Below are 15,927 nucleotides of genomic sequence, written 5' to 3'. Positions count from 1 at the left end.
TGTGTCCATTCATCTGAGGGTAGGGCTAACACCCCTGCTTGCTGGATTCATGGTATTTCCTAGTTCTCTGGTTCGAAGCTCAGGTAAGAAACAAATCTGAGTCCATCATCCGGAGTAGTATGTGTCAGTAGGGTTGTACTAGAAAACTAAAAATATTTTTACAAAGAGACTCACTAATTGTCCGGTGCTTCTTTTCCCAATAACATGTATTACAATCCCAGCACTATATATAATAGCTCCAGAAACAGATGGATTTTCATAAATTCTGAGCGAAACTCTCTACATTTCAATACTCAGTTCACACTGCATCAGAAGATGTCAAGTTTAGGGGCACCTGGGTGGCTCAGTCAGTTAAGCAGCTGCCTGTGGCTGATGTCACGACCCTGGGGTTCTGGGATCGAGCCCCATGTCTGGCTCGCTGCTCAGCAAGGAGCCTGCTTCTCCCTCTCCCTCTGCCTGCCGCTCCCCCTGCTTGTGCTCTCTCTCTCTCTCTCTGTCAAATAAAAAATAAAAAATCTTAAAAAAAAAAAAGATGTCAAGTTTAAAAATGTGCAAGCAGCTCTTCTCGTTGACCATGTTCTGTGAATCCTAACTCAAATTTTCAGCACTGAACATTAGGGGTAATTTTTAATGGAAATTTCCAATGAAAAAAAGCTGTTCCTGTGATGTGCTAATGTTGCAAAAATGATCAGAAACCCCCAAAGGTTACATCTTAAGTAATGAAACCATTCCATTTCCATCAAGCCATGACAAACAGGGAGGTTCATCAAATAGTAACAATCAGGCCCTGCTCAAAGGTATCCTAAATGATTTGGTTTGTTAGTGTCCCTATATTGAAAAATCCATCATTAAATTACTTTTCTTATTCTTGATTCTGACTGGGTTTTAAAAATGATTAAATTAAGAAAATAAATATTGAGTCTCTTATGCACGTGGCCCTGCTATACAAATGAACTAAACATTCTTCCTTTCCTAAAGGAACTCAGAGTAATGGAGAAAAATTTTTAAAACTGTAAATAGTCCTTTATGCCAAGTAATTTAATAGTGAAGTGAACAAAATGATACCCCAATGAATTAATAACAGAAAATAAGCAAATAGCAGCCAACAACCTAAATCAGCTCTATATTCCAACTGTTTGTTTCTTTCCAATGACTCTAACATAACAATGAATGAAATAAGCTTCTTCTCTTTGTCCTCCGCTGCCCTCAGGGAACATTACGTGGTGGAAGTGAAGCTTCCAGCTGGGATGTTTGAGGCACTGCCTTTGCAGATTAAAGAGGGACAATTGCTCCATGTGTGTCCAGTACTTTTTAATGTTGGAATCAATGAACAACAAACTCTTGCTGAGAGGTAAGCTTCAGGTAGAAAATTGGTACTTCAGTTGTTCTTTTCAGGTGTTATGGGTATGCTGAGCAATTCCCTATGCTCCTGCACACGAAACTCAGATAGACTCATAGGTACATTTTCCTTTTTATCATACCAAGTCATTCGAGATGGCAAAGAGAAATATTCATATTTCAGGATTCCTGGCCCACATCAAATTTAAACGTGGCAAAGGAACAAGGAAAATATTGATGCCAATGCCAAATTATTTACGTGGATTAACTTTCTTCACGGTTCCAAATACCGTGTGTGTGTATCCAATTTTAGCATTGTTTACGTTCATATGTATTTCAGCATTGTAAACTCAGCCGATTGGGTCAAACTTTTCTGGACCTAGAACACTGTTATTTTTCCCTTTTGTTTACTACAATAGTTGTTACTGGGGGAGGTTAGCACATCTTTTCATAATAACCTGCTTAGTCAAACAACAGACGATTGTACACAGTCCCGTGAGTTACTGTCAAAAACACTTCTTTGTATCTTACATGGTTGAATTGTAGAGATTATTGAAAATGTGAATAAGACTTAAAGTTCATAAAATACATTTTTAAGAGATTCTGGAGAAAGAAGTTGCTATCCTGCCGTGAGGCCTGGCTGGAGAAGTTCCCCGATGGGAAGAACTTTTGGAGAGTTTGATAGTCTTCCATATTTAAAATGCTTCTTGTCCATAATTCACTCTCCAAATGTGTCCTTCCCCCATAGGTATCAGTTAAAAAGCGCCTAGCATATTCTTTGCCATGACTTGATAAGTATGTGTTAAACCTGTACCGATGTCTTTTACTAAATTAAAAATGCCACTACATTTATGTCCTCCTGAATTTCAGTGACGGTCAAGGTTCCTGTTTTTATCTATTCTCTTGCAGTGGTTTTTCCTTCTCTCCCTCTTTATTTCCTGGACAGCATAGATTTTCATAATTCTCACTTGTCAGTTACAAAATCAGGTGGCACCTTTATATTGCATTTTTAATTTCAAATTGTGTAGAAGCCATAAATCTCTTTTCTTATAGTATGCATAAATCAGAATATAATTTTATTCACTGTGTTGTACAAGGATTGAGCACTTTTCCACATCAATACCTAAAGTGAGATTATAGTCCAGTCATCTGAATATATGTGCCTCACAGCAAGTCCAATGGTTGAGGTAAATGATATTTAGGAACATAAATTGTTCAATTTGGAGGAAAAAAAAAACAGCACAGTACTTTCAATTAATTGCCTCTTCTTTGATATACTAGATTACAGAGTGTTTGGGGTTTGAATTAATAAGTTAAGGCCTGTGAGTGTGGTCTTGAGAGAGACATGAGAGTCCCCATTTACAGACTTTTCAAGGAAAAGTTAGCATTGTAGTTACCATTGTATTTTCAAGCCCTCTAAACTAGGTTAGATTGCATCATTTATGTCATCGTGACTATTTCAGTTGTTAGTCGCTTTATTTTAAAAAGTCCCTTCCCATGGGGCGCCTGGGTGGCTCAGTCAGTTAAGCGTCTGACTCTTGATTTCAGCTCAGGTCATGATCTCAGGGTTGTGGGACTGAGCCCTGCGTCAGGCTCCATGCTTAGCGTGGAGCCTACTTAAGTTTCTCTCTCTCTCTCCCTCTCCTTCTGCCCCTCCCCCCACTCGCACTCTCTCTCTCTCAAAAAAAAATGAATGAATAAATAAATAAATATAAAAAACAAAAGGTCCCTTCCTTTCCATTTCTCTTCTCTCTCTGGCATATTTTATCTATGTGTGTCTGTGTGTGCATGCACACACACACATATATACTTTTTTTCATATCTGGAAGCTGTAAAGACACTTAAGACTTGAAAAGGAGACAAAATGGCAAAGTGGAAAAAAATTCAAAGAGAAGCAGGAAGGCTGGCACTCTGATATCAGCCAACTACTGATCTGAGTAAATCACTTCCTCTCTGTTCTCTGAACCTTATTTCTCTGATTCTGAATTTTGAGCTTTATCAGGCAACATCTATAAGTTAGGTATGCTATGTAATCCAGTTGTAATATTTTACTACATATTTACCCATTGCCAAAATGTATGTTATGCGTATCCATTCTTAATTATGTACTAATTACTCTGAGTTACCATAACAAAATACCTCAGACTAGGTGGCTTAAACAACAGAAATGTATAGCTCATAGTACCAGAGGCTGAGAATTCCAAGGTCAAAGTTCTAGCCAATTTGGTTTCTGGTGAGAGCTCTCTTTGAGTTTTTCTCTGTGTGCTCACTTGACTTCTTTTTTGTGTACACAGAGAGAGTGAGCTCTCTGGTGTTTCTTTTTACAAGGACACACTAATCCTACTGCATTAGGGCCCCACTCTCATGACCTTTAATTACTTCCTTAGAGGCTCCATCTCCAAACACAGCCACTGGAGGTTGGCGCTTCAAAATGTGATTTTAGGGGGGAGGACACAAACATTTAGTCCATAACAGTGACATTACTCCAGCAAGGATGATATTTTTAAAATACCTTTTGATTATAATCTCTGAAAAAGTTTTAAGAGTATATTTCAGAGTTTAGAGAAGCTGTCCTGTAGATTTTCCTGGGTCTATATTCCTATTCTCCAAGTTTAACTCAGTGTAAATATTGAACACTGACCTTGCACCAGGCACTACTCTGTCTAGCTGTGGGACACAGGGAGCACGCAGTGTAACAAGATGAATGGACATGATCCCTGTCCTAAAAAAAGCTTACCATCCCATAAAGAAGCCAGATCAACAAATAATACATTACAGTTTGACTCATGCAATAGGCAAAGATGTGGAAGGGGCAGGAATAATGGAGGAAAGGAAGTGATTCACAAATGGGAGAGGAATTCATCAGGGAGATTTCATGGAGTAGATGAGCCTCTCATAAAGCCTGAAGGATGAATTGATCAAGCAGATAAAGAAGATAAGACATTCTAGTTAGAGGGAAGATAGCATGTGGAAAGTCCCAAAGGCATCAGTATGCTGCTGGTGAGGGAGAAGAGGGTAACTACATTCCCACAAGGGTTTTTGGAAGCCTTTGTGGAGAAGTTAGATGTGAAACTAAGGAGATTAGACTTTGTCATTACAGGGAGAGAAGAAGCAGTGAAGTTTAGTAAGCTGATAGGAAGAAAGGCATTAGAATCACTTCTCCAACATTTCATTTATTGCACATGCAGCTCCTGGCACATAGTCAATGTTAAATAAATATTTGTTGAATGAATGAATGATCTGACCATGGTGTAGAGGGTAGACTGGAAGGGAAGGAGACTGAAGGCACAGTGCTGGGGTATTTGGGAGGCTCTATATCCAGTCTAGAGTGGATATAATTAAACGCCTAATATATAATGACAGTGTTAAAGAAAAAGAAGGAAAGTCTGCCAGACATGTGAAAAGATCAATGAATAGTGAATGGGGTGGCGAAAAGAGAAGAAATCCAAAAGAGTGCCTAGATTTTAACCTGAGTTAATAGAAGAATACTGGGGACATGTTTAATTCTAAACAAAAGGAGGAGGTGGTTTCAGTTTGGGCTTATGTTGCATTTGAAATGGGGTGGGATAATTCACACTGAAATTTTCAGCTGGTATCTAGAAATACAGATTTGGATGGCGATACATATTGGAAGCCATTTACGTATGATCCTTTTATAGAGGCACAACTTGGCCGTAAGTTTAAATCTGGAAAATGCTTAAAGAAAACACAAGGTCAGTGATACACAGGTAGAGAGTTTTGTGGTGAAGGGGCAGAAGAGCACCAATACAGAGGCTGTCAGCCTTCATGGTGTGGACAGAAAATAAATGTTGGGGGTGCCTGGGTGGCTCAGTCGGTTAAATGTCTGACTCTTGATTTTGGCTCAGGTCATGACCCTCAGGGGCATGAGATTGAACCCCGCATTGGGCTCCGTGCTAGGTGTGGAGCTTGCTTGAGATTCTCTCTCTCCTTCTCTCTCTGCCCCTCCCCTGTCTCTCTCTCTCTCTCTCTGTCTGTCTCTTTCTCTCTCTCCCTCCCTCTCTAAAAAAAAACAAAAAAAAATAGAGAAAGAAGTGTTGACAGAAGTAAACCACTCTCTAGGGATTGTAGGGGTCTACATGTGCCTACAGCAACTGACAGTGGACACAAGACTGTATGCAGCCAAGTGTCCGCTTTTGATGTTCTGGACCCTCCTCCAGCTGTCACGGGTGAAGAGGATTCGAGGAATGAAAAAGAAGAGGCAGGGTTTCTTGCACTGTAGAAATAACAACCCTGCAGGGGTGGGGAAACTCACATTAACTACATATCAACTATGCGTAAGCACAGGAGCTGGTGTTACAGATTTGGTTTTTCATCCAGTTTGCATTTGATGATTGTGAAAATAGTTTGGTGTGTGAAAAGGGATTGGTGGGATCAGGGCCCGTGGAGACTGGAATGTGTTTAAATAACCACTGTGCAATGTAGCTTAAAAAAAAAGACTCCTTTAGGAAACTCTTGCCATCTACCTAAAAAGGAGAGGTTGCTTTCAGGAGCTTCTTTATAACCCCTAATTGTGTTCTTTGTTCTGTTTTTAGGTTTGGCGATGTCTCTTTGCAGGAAAGTATTAATCAGGAAAATTTTGAACTTCTAAAAGAATATTACACGACATTTATGGAAAAGATGCCGCCTGATTGTAAGTATGCCAGTTTCAGAAAGCGACAATAATAATTTCTTGATTATAAATTCTCAGGACAGGTCAGACATGGAGGTCAGTGGGAGAAAGACGCACGGGGTAAGGATGGGAGAGCAACTCTGAGATTCTCTGAACCAAGAAGACTGATTGCCGAGGTGGCATGGCTGACACCTGCCTTTACTGCCTTGATTGCGCTCTTGATGTCCTGCTGCTCATGCTAGGACATTAATTTCAGTGCCACTGAAAATACCAAAAATCTAAAAATAAGGAACTTGTAATTAGAAATCTCAATTGAGTCCAGTAAAAATTTTATATAATTCTTAACCGTGTAAAAGACTTTAATAAGTATTTTAACTTTCTGATTTAGAATCTGTATCAGATAGATTGCACATATACAAGGAGAAAATCGGATAGAATACAAGTTGATACAGCTAATAAAAAGTGATATGGACGAAGGGATAATTTATTGAATATAGTGGTTGTGATATTTATATGAAACTGTTAAGGCATCCAATCCTTATAGAAAGGTATTTTACACTTCGGAAGTTTTGTTTTTTTTTTTTGGTCATTGTTCAGTTCTTTTTTCCACAAAATTAAGCACATGACATTTGAGCAGTTCAAAACCAGAGAATCAAAAATATGTTTGGAGTTCATTGATAAGTAGTATAAATATGTTGAAATATTGAGATATTTACAATGATAAGAAACTTGGTTTTAATAAAGTAGGAAATATTTTAATATTTTTAACCAAAAGCTGTAATAAAAGTCTACCTGTCATCTACTCACTGGCAATTTATTCACTGATCTGAACTTAATCTGAAATACCTTCGGTGGCAGAGTGTTTAGGACTTTTCATAAACCAATGAATCTTGCATCAAAATATTACAACGGTATATGCAAGTTCAAGTGTGGATAGTTAGAAAAATTCACCTGCGGGTTTTTTTTTCTGCCTGCGGTTTTTATATTATTTTATTTCACATAAAATATTATTTTTATGCCAAAATGAAATTAAGTGCAGGGAGACTTCTTGGCAGCCAGCGTGCTTGTGAATTCTAAATTTAATTACTGAAAAAGTTAATAATATAAACAAAACTATTCTGCATTAGTAACTAATGAAAAGTTTCATTTTAACTTGGATGAGGTAGATAATTTTTTTACAAGTGACCTAAAATTTGGCTGGAAGTAATTCTCAGAATTCTTATAAACAACTCAATTTCTACCAGTCCTTTCAAGGTATGGTCACGGGACCAGCAGACTCAACATCATCTGGGAACCTGGTAGCAATGCAAATTCTCAGGCCTCTCTGCAGATCTATTGAGTTTGCCCTGTAGTCTGTGTTTTAATAAACCTTCCACATGATTTCTAATCCATGCTAATTTTTGTGAACCAATGATATGCCATCATTATTCAAATTATATATTATATTTAAAAGTAGGTTGTTGGCAAAGTCTGTGAAGGACTTCAGTATTATATATTAAACAATTATGCCACCTTAAAAAGAAATATGTATAAGTCATGAGTTATTGCCTGAGATATGAAAATCTTTACATTCAAAAAAAAAAAAACTCCCTACATTCAAGTCACTTAAACTCTTCCTAAGAACAAAAGTTTAAAAAACCTGAAAACATTAGACCTCATATAATATCCTGCTAATTAAATACAACTAAGTGTGTTTACAACTTGTAAATATATTTCATCCTTGAAAATAGAGTAGACTTTTGCATCAAACCAATTGTATTTCATTAGTTGGACAGTTGTCTTAACACACTGAGTTTTTCCTGATACTTTGTTTCCTATTATGTCAACATATTTTTGAGACAACACTGTCATAGGCTTGGCACAGAATTTTGTGATATTACTTTGGTTGTTTTCCATAACAAAAGTCCAAACCTGATCTGTGTTATTATACTGACATATGTAGGGTTATACCTCATGCATAAATATTGTAACCCAAAGCATCATTTGAGTTGCACTGCATTCAAGGAAGAAACTATAAAGCTTTATTAACAGTGTGAATAGAGGTTAAACTATTTGTAAAGGAGGAAAAAATTACCATGCTGGTTCATATCCATAATCCATATAATCTATTATGTTTCTTTCAAAGTGAAATCAAGGGATAATTTGTGTCAATGTTAAGAGGATAAATTAATCCTCTAAACTCATGACTTTCACTTATTAATCCATTTTGGATGTGCTGTCCATTAATTTACTAACCCTGTTTTTTTTTATGATATGAATTAAATAGTTGAAATCTACATGTTTTTGAAGTAAAAAACTTTCCCTTTCTTCCCAAAAGAATTTGTTTTTTTACCTTAAGGGATGTCCCCTACTTTTGTGATATTGGGATTGAATGAATAAATCCATTTCAGCTGATTTGAGAAAACATACATGATAGGAGACTATCCATAAGTATAAGGAAAGAAGGATTAAAGAACCCACAAAAAATGGGAAATTGTTAGAGATTAGGGGTCATCAAACATTGCTGTAGTTAAATGAGAAGGATTTCAGCCAGGACAAGGTAAACAAGAATTAACAAATGTGATGAAGAGAAAAAGATTCAAGAGAAGCTGTTGGATTTGGTGGTTATGAGTATTGATGACATTCCATGGAGTCGTTTACATAAAAACATGGAATGGAACCACATCAAAGTCATTTAAGAAGAGAACTCGTATTGTATAAGCAGATAGCCAGAGCGAAAGCCACCCTCCCAGGAAAGTTTACAGTGACTTACAAAGAATGAAAATGCTGAAATCAGTAGAATCAAAGAAGAGGGTTTTTCTCCTTTGTTTCTTTTTAGTTTCATTTTCCAAGAGAAATGAAAATTTTAAAGATGTTGAAATTACAGGACAGTCACGAGGGGCTAAGGATCTGCTCTGCACCCTGCCTAGATGTTCTACAGATGGGCGCATGGATCTAGCCAGAACACCCATGAGGGGCCCCAAGAAAGAGCAGAGGACTATGCTTCCCATATGATACAGAGATAGAACTTGACTCAAGAGGAAAGAAGGATCATTCTGGCTTTTAGGAAAAGAAATCTGCCATGCCTGGCTGAAGCCCCTGTAACACCTGAAATCCAGTACAAGGTCACAGATAATTCTTTAAGATTGGTGTTCTGAATATATAAGGTTTGGAAAGAGGCCAAAGTGTAGTTTAGGCCTGCTGGTCCACCACTGTCTGTCCGGTCTTTCTGGTCCTTTCTGGTAGCTTCAGAGGAAAATGCCTCGAAAAGAGTTTTTTCACAAGCACTATACTCACTTTAGAAATCAGATTAGTCATGGTTTTCCCTGATATCCTGTCAAATTCTTTTAACATCATTATTAAAACATAATTCTTTAACTACAATTTGTAAAAGTTGCGCATGAGTGTCAAGCACTCTGACGTTTAGTTTTGCTGAGCTAAGACTTAGTTAACAGAGTGCAATTTATTTAAACCAAAATATTTCTGTGTCCTTTGAGCTTGTATTTTCAGTTAATATTTTACATTTTTTAGTATTTTTATTTATCTTACCTCTCATTTAAAAAAATAGACCAAGGGAGCAAAGCTGGTTCAGTGAAGGATAAAATTAGAAAGAACATTATAATATTAAAACTCAAAATAATGTGAAATATAAAAGTAACAGGACTCCATTAGGACAAGAAAACATTCATATGAGAAGATTTCCCAGAAGTAGGTGAAAAAGAAAAGCTTAACTATGAATACAGTGTTGAATATCTAAAATCAGATTTTGTTAAGTCAGAAAATGAATCAACTCACCCTTCGTATCTAATACTTTGTCTTTTAAGAATATTGCCATATAGGGGCGCCTGGGTGGCTCAGTTGGTTAAGCGACTGCCTTCGGCTCAGGTCATGATCCTGGAGTCCCGGGATCGAGTCCCACATCGGGCTCCCTGCTCGGCAGGGGGTCTGCTTCTCCCTCTGCCCTCTTCCCTCTCGTGCTCTCTGTCTCTCGTTCTCTCTCTCTCAAATAAATAAATAAAATCTTTAAAAAAAAAAAAAGAATATTGCCATATAGCCATTGAAAATTCAACAAGAGTTTTCAAACATAAGACAGAACTCTAGTAAATCTATAATTTCTTCTAGAACAAGTATATGGTAATAGTTTCCTGAGTAAAATTATTGGATTTTGTTTCTCTAAAAAATGAAAAAACAAAACAAAAACAAAACAAACAGCTACCAAAGTATCATTCATAATTGTACTTTATGTAAAATAAAATTACAAATGGATACACATCAGACTATTGCTAAGAAACAGACAACTAGCTACAATATTTACGACACATACTGTGCTCTGGAAGAAATCAGTACTAGGTCTTGGCAGACTTCTTTAGCTGATCACACTGTTGGACTTCCCGTATGGTTCAATACCATAGAGCATGGGCGGGCAGTGGCTGGCTCACAGGCTAACAGGTTACCTTGTGTTACGAATGGATAAAATCACAGAGGAGCAGCATATAAATCAGTCCTTGGAATATTGAGCATATGTCAGAGAGAAGAATCGCACCACATTTGCTCTGTTTATTAATGAAAATTAAGGCTACTTAAATGGATATTTCCTTTAGTTAGTAATTATATTATGAACTCTGGTTGCAGACCAGAAAATATGTGATGTAATCAATACAGACAGCATCAACTGTGTGTGCCACATGGATGGGCAATGCTCCATAAGCAAAATAGGGTGCATCTGAATATCAGTCCACTTACTGTTTATTTACTTGAAATTGGAGGCCACGTGTGTTGACACTTGCAACATGGCTCACTGCTGCCACAAGTTTAAATGTGCTGCCTTTAGTTTTTCAGAACAAGTGGTGGGTGTTTCTGGCCCCTGCTTTTCAGAGCCCTCTATCCTTAGACTACCGTCCATCCTGAGCCTGGCTTGCCAGACCTCAGCAGGCTCTGGAAATAATCTGAACTTATAAAATGAGAAATGAGGTAAGGCAGATATCTCAAAAGACATTAACAAACATATGCACAGACATGGAGTTGCGCGCACACACACACACACACACACTGTCACACTCATGCACACACCCCACTAAATGCCTTCCAACAATCTGAGGTTTTTTTCATTTGACAGAGGGACTTTCTGATACAGGTTAAATATTTCCCAGGTTTTTAAGTAAACTTCTGGGTCACCTGGGTGGCTCAGTCACTTAAGTGGCTGACTCTGGATTTCAGCTCAGATCATGATCTCAGGGTCCTGGGATCGAGCCGCACATTGGGCTCCATGCTCAGCGGGGAGTCTGCTTCAGGATTCTTTCTCTCACCCTGCCCCTCCCCCTGCTTGCTTGCTTTCTCTCTCTTTCAAATAAATAATCTTAAAAAAATAAATTTCTAAATTAACTTTTTCCCCACATATAACAATACTAGATCTCTTCTGAATGATTTACATTAATATATATGATATTAATATTATATATATACACATATATATACACTCTTTCTGAACATTAGGACAGCCTCTCAACATTTACAGAACAGTGACACAGAGGTTCATCTGTGGGTGAAAAAAATATTGTAAGACCCTCCCCCCCATCACCTTTCTCCCTCCTCCCAATATATCTTTTCTCTCTGCTTCCTTTTTACTGTCCATAAACTTTAGGGATGAGGTCCGGAAATGCAAGAAGAAAGAGATTTACCATCACACAGGGTCAGGCAGAGAAGGGTATCTGAATTAGACATGTTATGCTAGCCTAGGCTGTACTTCAGTAAAACAAAACATAATAACCCCCAAATCCTTAGTAGCCATATCAGTCCTAGCCTAGTCAGGAAAACACATTTGAGGAATTTGCTGCAGAGCATTGATGATTGACATTTATAAAGGCGGGGGGAGGAGAAATTAACCAGGGATCAACATAGCCACCCCGAGTTTAGCAATAGCAGAAAACTGCTACTAGCCCAGGTGTTAAAGGGACTTAGGTCAGGGGCACCTGGGTGGCTCAGTTGGTTAAGCATCTGCCTTCAGCTTAGGTCATGATCCCGGGGTCCTGGGATCGAGCCCCACATCAGGCTCCCCCTGTTCTGCGAGGAGCCTGCTTCTCCCTCTGCTTCTGCCACTCCCCCTGCTTGTGCTCTCTCTCTCTCTCTGTGTCAAATAAATAAATAAATAAAATCTTTTAAAAAGTGTGTGGGGGGGTACTTAGGCCAGATGTAGTGTCACCAGGGAACAATAACTAGGGCCACCCAGCTGTATCTTGGTTCTTGAGTGGGGGCTATCCAGTAGAAGCTGGGACCATGGACAGAGCAGTTGCCCCCTGGGAACTGAAGCCATGCGGAAGCCACGGATGGCCGCTTAAGAAACAGAGAGATCAGGGGAGAAATGAACTGGTTTCTGTCTCCCTCCTTCCTTTAATCTCCCTCTTAATCCTCACGGTCCAGACTTAATCATGAGTCAGTGGGCAGCAAGCAGCCTGAGGAACAAGGGTTTCCTGTGATAAAGAGCCAAAGGAGAAAAGGTACAGAGAGATACGAGAACAAATCAGCAGTTGAGCTGACCAGCGCAGTCTGCCCCTCTGCCCCTCAGCACCTCTTCCTACCTTTTACCCATGCAAGAATAATTTCAAACAATCTGTATCTGGACGTGGGGTTAACAGTTTGTGTTTTAACAAGCCCTCCAGATGATTGTGCTGTACAGTAAGATTTGAAAACCACTAGGTTAGACTTGTAAGATGTTATAGATTAACTATCAAATTGTAAATTTGTGTTTTGTGTTTCATTTATACTCTAGACTTGAGTGTAAAAGAAAGTGAAATTCCCAGAATATTGAAATGTTGTATCTTTTATTTATTGTTATTTAACAAACATTTATTGACCAAGCGAAATGTGTGTATAAAGCAACTCAGCTGTAATCATGAGTCTGGTCAATGTGAGATTACTTTGGTTTATTATGCCAGGCTAAATTAATGTGTCTAAGTTTCTCAAGTACAAGGAATAATCTGACTATTATAGATTTTTGGCATTTCCAACAAACATGAAGATAAAAGAAGATACAGGTTCTTAAGTTAACACATGAATGTTCTTCCAACAGGAACTATAAATTACTGCACAATTAATTTACTACTAATAATTTTCTGTTTTGCAGACATCTAATTTGATACCATGTACATGTCTAGATATACAAATGAAAAATCCAGTTACTTATCCAAATATTTTACTTATTTTCTTTCAAACATAATGTGTATTTGGAAACATTCAGATGGCTGAGGAAATTTTCGCCTATTACCCATATGTTTGGCATTGCATAGACATTAAAGATGAGGAAAAGGTATTGGCAGTATAGGAGAAATTATTTTATAATGCAGGACTACCTTAAGGTTGGAAATGTTCCAGAAAGAACAGATAAGAGTGGAATTTAAAAATTACTAGCTGTCTCCAATTTTTCTCTACCCATTTTTGTTTTTGTCCAGATCCACTCCAGCCTTTGGTCTACATAACTTTACTGACATTGGTTTTGTCAGGGTTTCTATATTGTTAAAGCTAATGTTCAATTCTCTGTCCTCATCCTACTTGATCTAGTAATAGATTTGACATCGTTATTTTTTCTGTCTTTCATCACTTGCTTCCAGGCCACCACACTTTTCTGTGATTGCTTCTACTCTCTGGCTGCTACTTTTCAACCTCCATTCCTCATTATCTTTCTGACCTCCAAATGTTGGAGTGTCCCAGGATTTAGTCTATGGATATCTACTTTGCTGTTCTTGAATAGTCTCGTTGCTTTATATATAATCATTTATTATTGACCTCTGCACCTACATCACCAGCCCATCTCTCTTCCCAGGTCTCATATATCCTGCTCATCACCTCAAACTTTGTTCCTGATATGCCCTTAAAAACTCACCTTTCCTACAATCATCCCCATCTTAGTTTTTAATCAATTTTAGCTTTTTTTCTTGCATTGGCAAAAAAAAAAAAAATTTGAAGTCACCCTTGACTCTTCTCTTTTTCTCACATCCCACTTTCAGTCCATCAGAAAATTTCACTGGCTCTATTCCCCAAGAATGTACCACCAGTTCCCACCACCTGTCTTGCTACTGCTCTATGCAAGCCCTTGTTATTCTCACTTTCAGATTATGGCAATAATGCCCTTCCAGTCTCTTTGTTTCCTCTCTCAACCTCACTGAGTTTTTATCACTGCAGCCGAAGTGATCTTTTAAAAAGGAAAATAAAATCATGTATCTTCTCAAACTCTTCCAATAGCCCTTATTTTTTTGGTGGACTAAAAAACCTAAGTTCTTACAATGGTCTAAAGGCTCCCTGTAATCTGGCAACAAATCTGCTCTTTGACTTTCCTCTTCTACCTCTCTCTCCCTCCCTTGCTCCCTTCTGCCCCACACTGACCTCTTGCTGTTTCTTAGGACTTTTCCTTGGCCATTTCATCTGCCTTAAATGCTTTCCCGTTATATGGATCTTTCACTCATCTCCTTTAAGTCTTTCCCCAAATGTCACTTTCTTAGTGAGGCCTTTCTTGACTGCTCTCTTTACAACTGCAGTCTCCCATGCCTGGTCCACTTCTCCATAACATCTGCCGTCCTCTAGTATACAGTATGTCATTTACTTTGTTTGGCTCTGTCTCCTCAGAATGTAAGCTCCATGAGGACAAGTCTCCTTGTCTATACTTTGACTATATCCCAGGTACCCAAAACATTATCTGGCCCAGAGCTTATACTCCAAAAATATTTGTTGAATGATTGAATTAATGAGATAGATGAGGTCATTTAGTTGAATGTTTTAAAGAATCAGAGAAGAATTGGGATCTTGTAAATAATTTAGACTATTCCAAGGAATGCTATTTCTGCTAATAATTGTTGGGGAATAAAAGGATTCTGTAGTCAAGTGGTTTTGGAATTCACATTATCACTTTGAAAGTTTTGAAAAGGCCTATAGCCTGGTCAGCAAACTTGTTATGTAAAGGACCAGAGAGTAAAGAATTCAGGCTCTGAGGGCCAAATGATGTCTGTTAAAACTGCTCAACTAGAGGCTGCCATTATAGTGCAAATTAAGCCATAGACAACATGTGAATTAATGAACATGGCTAAATTTTAATAAAATTGCATTTACAAAAAACTGACTGGGTTTAGGCTGCAAGTCATAATTTGCCAGTTCTGTTCTACAGTGTCTGAAGCTATTTAATTTTGTTGAAATAGCATTTTATTGCCATATATATGTGTATATATGAAATACTCATGAGCATCTTGCCAAATAAATGCTCCTCAGGACATATTTTAACAAATACCGGTCTAGTCCAACCTTATGAGGGACTTGGGATCCAAGATAGATTTTATTAAGTTCACAGACCTGATGAGTGGGAGAACAGGGACTAAGTTGCATATTTCCTGACTCCCAGTTAAGTGTTTTTTCACTTTTATAGTCCTGCTCTACCATTGCTGTAGATCTAAGGACTCCTGATCTTAATTTAAAATTGCAAATTTAAAAACATTTGAATATTTCCAGCAGTACCTTTATTTTCTGTTTATAATTTCTACATGCTAATAATTACAAGTTTATTTTCAACTCATTGCAGAAGAAACTCTGATGTATTTACTTCTTCAAGTTTTTAATGCTCTCTGATGTTAATAAAGATTAAGAGAATTTATTTTTCCTGATCTGTCTCTAGAAGCACTCCTGTGACTTTTTGAAAGGAAAAGTGATACAAAACAGTATTCAGTTTTAATTCTCTATGTGCAGGTAAAACCACAGACATAGACTTCTAGTGTCCAATAACTTGTATACGAGATAGAAGCAACAAATCCAAACGATACCACAGATAACAAAGACAGACACACATACTCACATATGCCCATAACAAATAGCCACCTCCCTCAGCACTGATTTCTGCATCTTCTATGTTACTTCAGGGTCCTCACAAATTAGATGCATCAGTTGTTTTTTTGTTTTTTTTGTTTTTGGTTAGCCTTATTCTGCTCTAATTTGTATAAGAAAAG

General features: G+C 37.8%; 1 protein-coding gene across 6 annotated transcripts in view; it reads left to right on the top strand.

Annotated features, from left to right (window-relative positions):
- Positions 1–15,927, top strand: part of INPP4B (inositol polyphosphate-4-phosphatase type II B) — an 802,990-nt gene that overhangs the window by 725,670 nt on the left and 61,393 nt on the right. For all 6 annotated transcript variants that reach the window (XM_078069264.1, XM_078069263.1, XM_078069261.1 and 3 more), the window contains 2 exons: positions 1,211–1,351; positions 5,892–5,989. In XM_078069264.1, coding sequence (XP_077925390.1) covers positions 1,211–1,351; positions 5,892–5,989 — 239 coding nt within the window. The remainder of the gene's footprint in view (positions 1–1,210; positions 1,352–5,891; positions 5,990–15,927) is intronic.

This window comes from Halichoerus grypus, chromosome 3, assembly GCF_964656455.1.
Source record: "Halichoerus grypus chromosome 3, mHalGry1.hap1.1, whole genome shotgun sequence".
Lineage (NCBI taxonomy): Eukaryota > Metazoa > Chordata > Mammalia > Carnivora > Phocidae > Halichoerus > Halichoerus grypus.
Note: the sequence above shows the minus strand (reverse complement) of the source record. Positions and strands in the feature narration are given on the sequence as shown.